At 40.2% G+C, this 7,973-nt stretch overlaps 1 protein-coding gene across 1 annotated transcript; it reads left to right on the top strand.

The window, feature by feature from the left end:
* Positions 1 to 676: 676 nt before the first annotated feature.
* On the top strand, positions 677 to 6,422 carry CCR8 (C-C motif chemokine receptor 8). Its single transcript, XM_025461542.3, has 2 exons — positions 677 to 788; positions 4,953 to 6,422. The coding sequence occupies exon 2, from the start codon at positions 4,983 to 4,985 to the stop codon at positions 6,048 to 6,050; it is 1,068 nt and encodes a 355-aa protein (XP_025317327.1). The 5' UTR covers positions 677 to 788; positions 4,953 to 4,982; the 3' UTR covers positions 6,051 to 6,422.
* Positions 6,423 to 7,973: the final 1,551 nt, after the last annotated feature.

The raw sequence follows: 7,973 nt of genomic DNA on the forward strand, positions 1-7,973 counted from the left end.
TATAGTTGGAATGTAGCCTCTTCAGATGGGCTTCTTTCACATAACAATACGCGCATGAAGTGTCTTTGTGTGTGTGTGTGTGTGTGTGCGCGCGCGCGTGTGTAGCTCGATAGCTCTTTTTTTAAATCACTGAATAATATTCCATTGTGTACATTACCACAGCTTGATTATCCATTCCTCAACTGAAGGACATCCTAGTTCCTTCCAATTTGGGCCAATTATGAATAAAGCTGTTGTAAATATTCATGCTCAGGTTTTTGTGTGGATGTGTTTTCAACTCATTTGGGTAAATACTCAGGAGCATGATTACTGGATTATATGGTAAGCCTATTCTAGCTTTATAAAAAATTGCCAATCTTCTTTCAAAAAAATTTTCCAACCTCTCTCCAAAAGTACTGGTATAATTTTGCATTCCCACCATCAGTAAATGAGAGTTCCTCTTGCCCTACATGCTCTCCAGCATTTGGGGTTGTCAGTGTTTTGGATTTTAGCCATTCAAATAATTACGTAGTGTTGTTTTAATTTACAATTCCCTAAACATAATGTGTTGGGAATATTTTCACATGCTCATTTGTCATCTGTATGTGTTCTTAGGTGAGATCAATTGTTTTTAACTTTTTAAATACTGTAGGATAGCAGGTCCACCCCTATCCTACCACTCACCACAAGTAGATAAGACACCTCCCTCGAGACAAGCTCTTGCTCACTGAGCTGCACCCACAGAGGGCAGGTTCTGAAAAGAAGGAATCAGCAACACTGAAATCTCCAGAACAAAGGCTCTGATTAAGGTATGTATTAATAAGCATCCTTGGGGGAGAAAGATAGAAGTAGGCAGGGACAGTTTTTTATGTCCTTGGGGAAAAAAAGCAAAGGGAAGGCAAATATTTCAGAAGTCCGGCAGAAGAGGTATACATTTTTCTTTAATCTTTGCATGTGTTGAGTCCACAAACCTGCAGATGTCTTAGTGGCTGCCCATGGCTCTGTGTGAGGGAAACAAGCCATGCCATTTTCTCTGCAGGATGCTGGGAAGGGTCAAAGCTCCCACAAGAGTGGGAAGGGTGATAAGAAAATACTTCTTATCACCAGGCATCTGAGAAGAGTCTGTCCTTGTGTTAGTTACAAAGGCTTCTGTCAGACAAACCACTCAACTACAAAATAGTCTAGAACTTGGAAGTCTGGTGGGTTGGAGTGTTTTTACTCGACCGACAAAATAGCAAAATATAGAAGAGAAAAAGGGTTCGGAATGCATGAGTTTTGAGTCCTGGCTCTGAGATTCAGATACAGCTCTAACTCCAGAAACAGAAAAGAGATATGAGTGCCTGCTTCCCAGGGATTCAAGAGAAATGAATGAAGGAATGCATCTAAAATGCTTGGTCCAGGCACCAGGGTGGCTCAGTTGGTTAAGCATCTGCCTTTGGCACAGGTCATGATCCCAGGGTTCTGGTATCAAGCCCCGCATTGGGCTTCCTGCTCAGCCTCTGCCTGCACCTCCCCCCGCTTGTGTTTTCTCTCTCTGTCAAATAAATAAATAAAATCTTTAAAATGCTTGGTCCACTGTAATAAATGATAGACTTCTTAACACTTCACGTGGATTTTACAGATGAGAAAACAGGGGCAAGTATGGTTAGAGGGTTAGCAGGAAGGATTTGAGGAAAGAATGAGTTATGGACCTCCCTTTATTCTAGGATATTAGTAGAGCAGAACAGAAGGAAGGCAAAGCAAAAATTATTTTTCTTTAAATAACTGTAAGACTAGTAGGAAGGAAGATGTAGGTGGAGAGACTATTCGTTTGAGAGATAACTAGCCACAAAAAAAAAAAAAAAGACCTACCTTCATACTTCAGAAATTATGTTTTTAAATTCACTTTGGGTACATACTTCAATGAAATTAGTATCTTTAAAAATGGCTAACTTGCTTGGCGTTTCCAGTTATAGAAAGAAAGGTGGCCTGGTGGACAGATGTCTGAATGTTTGGCGGCCAAACACCTTGGAAAAACAATGTCCAAATTGAAGGCATCTTGAGTGTATATATCAATCTGAGAATTATCATGTTATAATTGTTGCATTTTCCCTCACACATATATAGCATATGTTTCCTTTTTAATTATGTCCTCTTTGATGGCCTTCAACAAAGTTTTATAATATTTTCTATGATTGAACTGCAGTTTTTATCATGTTTATTCTTAGAAATCTTAGTAATTTTTGTTGATTTGGATCATTTTTTTCTATTGTACTTTTAAAATAGTTATTTGGATTTGGATCATTTTTTTCTATTGTACTTTTAAAATAGTTATTTATGGTGCTTAGAAGAGCAGTGAAAAAAATTGACTGAACTCTTTAGAATAGTGTGGCTATATTTCTAAAACAACAGTGCAAGGAGAAGTAAGATACAAAACCAGAGACATGACACCATTTGTGTAAGTCAAAAGTGAGCACAAAACAATATTATATATTATATACTATTGATGGATACATTTAAGTATATAAAAGTAGGGTTGCTTGGGTGGCTCAGTCAGTTAACCATCTGCCTTGGACTCATGATCTCGGGGTCCTGGGATCGAGCCCTGGATCAGGCTCCCTGCTCAAAGAGGAGCCTGCTTCTCCCTCTCCTTTTGCCCCTTCCCCCTGCTCATGCTCTCTTGCTCTCTCTCTCAAAAAAAATAAAATAAAATAAAATAAAATGATCCAAATCATACCAACAACAACAAAAAATCTTTAAAAAAAAAAAATGTATGTAGGGCAGCCTGGGTGGCTCAGCAGTTTAGCGCCGCCTTCGGCCTAGGGTGTGATCCTGGAGGCCCAGGATCGAGTCCCACGTCAGGCTCCCTGCATGGAGCCTGCTTCTCCCCCTGCCTGTGTTTCTGCCTCTCTCTGTCTCTGTGTCTCTCATGAATAAATAAATAAAATCCTTAAAAAAAAATGTATGTAAAATACAGGGAAAGGATCATGCCAGACTGGTTTTAGTAGTTGCTCCTGGGGCATAGGGAGAAGTTGTGTAGTGAAAGAGAACTTTAGCTTCATCTGTATTGCATTAGGAAAGCAGGAAGGAAGGAAGGAGAGGGAAGGAAACTAAAAAAAAAAAAAACAAAAGCAAATCTGACAATATGTTAGCAATTGCTAATTCTGGGTGATGGAACTACGGGTATTTAGATTTTCTTCATAAATTTTGGCTTTTCTTATGCCACCCAGTCCCCCCTGTATTGGTCAGCTGGGGCAATTGTAAATTTTCAAAACATGTTAATAGACTATTGTCTAGAGAAACTTTAGGTTTCCAGGAAATTTGGAAATTTTGTCCTGTCTCTGCTGGAGTGGAAAGGTCTGGGGCTGTGGGAAACAAAGTACTTATTCTAAAATCTACAACCTTGTTGAGGCAAGGTAACAGAACTAAAACAAAACGTACTAACATAAGCAAATGGATTTTTTTCACCCACTTGACCAACAGTTACTGGGTAATCACTATAAACAAAGATCTGTGTCAAAGGCTGTAGGAAGCTCCCTAGAGGCCCTAGCTGCTGTTGAAATGGCTGATTAACTCCAGGGGTGGCCTCCTTGTGGAGTGGCTGTTCCACCACACCTTTGGTGTCCTTTCCAGAAATAGCCTAATTTTTGTGGTATGGACAGGCTTCCAGGTCTTCAAGTTCTGATTCATCTTTGTATGACGACTCCCTCAACTTACCTCTGTCTTGCGTTTGACAATAAGCTGCACAGAGAAGCCAGGCTGCCCCTTAACACTTGGCTTAGAAATACCCCAGCCAGATATCCAATCTTCCGCAAAACCCTAGAACGCAACTCAGCCAAGTTCTCAGCCACGTACAGCCAGAATCCAATTCTTCCACTTCCAATAAGGTGTTCCTCATTTCTGTCTGAGACCTCATCTTTAACATTCATATTTCCACCCCTTTTCTGTTCACAATGATACCTGTATTCTCTGAGGTGATGGAAACTCTCCAGCCTCCTCATTTCTTCTTGCACCCTTAGCATAATCACTTTTATCATCCATATTTCCGCCAACAGTCTCCTCGAGGCAACCTTGGCTTTCTCTAGCATGCGCCTCAGGATGCTTCCACTCCACTCACTAGCCACTTCCAAGCCACTTAGGTATTTTGTTATAGCGGCACCCACCTCTCAGTGTCATAATCTGTACCAGCTCAGGCTGCCATAACGAAATGCCCCAGACTGTGCGGCTTAAACAACAGAAATTAATTTTAACATGGTCCTGGAGGCTACAGGTCCAAAACCAGTGTGCCAACAGGACTGGTTTCTGGTGAGACCTCTCTTTCTGGCTTGGAACCATCCATCTTCTTGCTGTGTCCTTGCATGGTCTCTTTCCTGTGCATGCAGAGAGAGAGAGAGAGAGAGAGAGAGAGAGAGAGAGATTGCATGGTCGGTTTCCCCTTCTTCTTATAAGGACACCAGGACTGTGGATTAGGGCCCCATCCTTATGATATCATTTAACTATAATTACCTCCTTACTGGCTCATCTCCAAATACAGTGACATACGTGGTGTCTTGGTCAGTTTGGGCTGCTGTAACAGAATAGTACAGACTGGATGGTTTATAAACAACAGAAATAGAATTCTCACCATTCTAGAGGCTGGGAAGTCCAAAATCAGAGTGCTGGCAGGCTCTGGTGAGAACCTTCTTCTAGGTTACTGACAGCCAACTTCTCCTTGTATCCTCATGTGGCTGAGAGTGGAGAGAAGAAGCAAGCTCTCATGTGATTTTTATCAGGGTACACCCCTCATGACCTCATTTAACCAAATAACTTCCCAAAGAACCCACTGCTTAATGCCATCACAAAGTAGGGTAGGGCTTTAACATATGAATTTTGGGAGAACACAAATTTCAGTTCATAATAGGGCTTTAGGACTTCAACATGAATGGGGTGGGATGGCTAAACTTCAGTCTATATTTTTAAATAAAAAATATTTTTAAGGAATGAATCTCTTTTAGGTGCTTTTCTGACCTCATTCTCCTTCCTTGATGGATTATACACTGGAGCCCAATGTGACAAAGATAACAGACTACTACTATCCTGATATCATCTCAAGCCCCTGTGATGGGGAACTTATCCAAAGAGACAGCAAGTTGCTTCTTGCCGTCTTTTACTGTGTCTTATTTGTATTCGGTCTTCTGGGAAACAGCCTGGTCATCCTGGTCCTTGTTGCCTGCAAGAAGCTGCAGAGCATCACTGACATATACCTCTTGAACCTGGCCTTGTCTGACCTGCTTTTTGTCTTCTCCTTCCCCTTCCAGACCCACTATCAGCTAGACCAGTGGGTGTTTGGGACTGTAATGTGCAAGGTGGTCTCTGGTTTTTATTACATTGGCTTCTTCAGCAGCATGTTCTTTATCACCCTCATGAGTGTGGACAGGTACCTGGCAATCGTCCATGCTGTCTATGCCATGAAAGTGAGGACAGCCAGAATGGGGACAGCCCTGAGTCTGGCTGTGTGGCTGATTGCCATCATGGCTACCAGCCCATTACTAGTATTGTACCAGGTGGCCTCTGAAGATGGCTTTCTACAGTGCTATTCATCTTACAATCAACAAACTCTGAAGTGGAAGATCTTCATTCACTTTGAAATGAATATCTTAGGTCTGTTGATCCCATTCACCATCCTTATGTTCTGCTACATTAGCATCCTGCACCAGCTGAAGAGTTGCCAAAACCACAACAAAACCAAGGCCATCAAGTTGGTACTCATTGTGGTGATTGCATCTTTACTCTTCTGGGTCCCATTCAATGTAGTCCTCTTCCTCACTTCCCTGTTCAACATGAACATCTTGGATGGATGTGTCCTGAGCCAGCGGCTGATTTATGCCACCCATGTCACAGAAACCATTTCCTTCACTCACTGCTGTGTGAACCCTGTGATCTATGCTTTCATGGGTGAGAAGTTCAAGAAACACCTCTCAGAAATTTTTCGGAAGAGTTGCAATCACATCCTCTTCTACATAGGAGGACAAATCCCAAAGGAAGGCTTGGAGAGGTCCCACTCCTCCTGTCAACACCCCTCCCGTTTCTCCACCACAGACTACATTTTGTGAGTGGGTGCCTGGAAGCAGCTCTTCATTTAGGGGACAAATGATTTACATTGGAGTCTGAGGCTACGTGAAGGGATACTTTTAGAAATGTGGTTACAGACAGATGGCATATTTCATGATAGTTAATGAACTCCTATTGCAAATTAATTTTCTCAGGTTTTGAAAATTTTGTTACCATTCTCTGGAATATCTCACTATTATAATAGGAGCTTTGTAATTTTTTTCTTAGTTTTTGTAGTGTCTTTATCATATATCAACTTAAAATTTATCAAATGCTTTTTCATATATATTAAGGTGATCATATAGTTATTCTCTGTTATTCTGTTAATTCAGTGAACTACATTGTGTGATTTTCTTATTTTAAGTCAACCTGTATTTTCCCTGGAAAAGATGACCTCTTGGTCACAATCATTTTAATAAATAATTGGATTCTCAGGGTTTTCGTGTCTGTGTTCATGAGAAACATTGCCCTATAATTTTCCTTTTTAAATGTCCTGGTCAGGGATCCCTGGGTGGCGCAGCGGTTTGGCGCCTGCCTTTGGCCCAGGGCGCGATCCTGGAGACCCGGGATCAAATCCCACATCAGGCTCCTGGTGCATGGGGCCTGCTTCTCCCTCTGCCTGTGTCTCTGCCTCTCTCTCTCTTTCTCTCTCTGTGACTATCATAAATAAATAAATAAATAAATAAATAAATAAATAAATAAATAAATAATTATTAAAAAAAAAATAAATGTCCTGGTCAGATGTGCAACAGCATGAATGGACCTAGATGTATTATGCTAAGAAATGAGTCAGAGATAGAAAACCAAACACAATGCGATTCCACTCATATGTGAAATTTAAGAAACAGAACAAATGAAAAGAGAAAAAGGAGATACACAAAAAAACAGATTCTTAAATACAGAGACTGAACTGGTGGTTGCCCAGAGGGCAGGTGGAAGGGGCTGGGATGGGTGAAATAGATAAAGAGGATTAAGAGGTACAAACCTCCAGTGTTAAGATAAACCAGTCCCCAAGATGAAAAGTACAGCATAGGAAATACAGTCAGTAACGTTGTTTGGTGACAGGTGGTGGTGCCTACACTTACTGTATATGAGCACTGAGACATGTACAGAATTGTTGAATATTGTATACCTGAAACTAACATAACACTATATGTTAATGTATATTAAATTAATAATTTTAACAAATATCATAATATTATATATATATTTAAAGTTTTTTTTTATTTATTCATGACAGACACAGAGAGACAGGTAGAAACATAGGCAGAGGCAGAAGCAGGCTCCCTGCAGGGAGCCTGATAAGAGACTCGATTCAGGGACCCGGGGATCATGACCTGAACCACAGGCAGACGCTCAACCACTGAGCCACCCAGGTGCCTCAATGTATATTATTATATATTATATTGTATACAAATATACAAAATATATAATGTTATATATTATATAAATACCATATATAAATATAATAAATTAATATATTTTTATTTTTAAAAAGTCCTGGTCGGATGTGGCCTCCAAAAATGTGTTGCAAAGTATTCCTTTTGCTGCTAGTCTCTGAAATAGTTTGTGCACAATATTGGGTGTTATGTCTCCCCTTAAAGGTTTGGTGAAATCAATTAGTGAAGCCATCTGGGATTTCTCTTCAGGACGATTTAAAATTATGCTTTCAGTTTCTTTGGCACATAAAGATTATTCAGACAACTGCTTGTCTCAGTTTGGGAACGCTGTGATTTTTAAGGAAATTTCCCAGTTTAAGATGTCAAATTAGCATAAAGTTGTTCCTAATATCTTCTTATAGTATTTTTATGAGACTATGAAGTGATGCCCTATTTCATTCCTAAAATTGGTGATTTGTATTTTGTCTCTTTTTTGTTCCTGATCAGTCTTAGGAGGTTTATCAATTTTATTAATCTTTTCAAAGA

This window comes from Canis lupus, chromosome 23 (genome assembly GCF_003254725.2).
Source record: "Canis lupus dingo isolate Sandy chromosome 23, ASM325472v2, whole genome shotgun sequence".
NCBI classification, from domain to species: domain Eukaryota; kingdom Metazoa; phylum Chordata; class Mammalia; order Carnivora; family Canidae; genus Canis; species Canis lupus.

Excerpts from the sequence above, each read along its gene's own strand:
- CCR8 (XM_025461542.3), top strand. The coding sequence starts at position 4,983 with ATGGATTATACACTGGAGCCCAATGTGACAAAGATAACAGACTACTAC.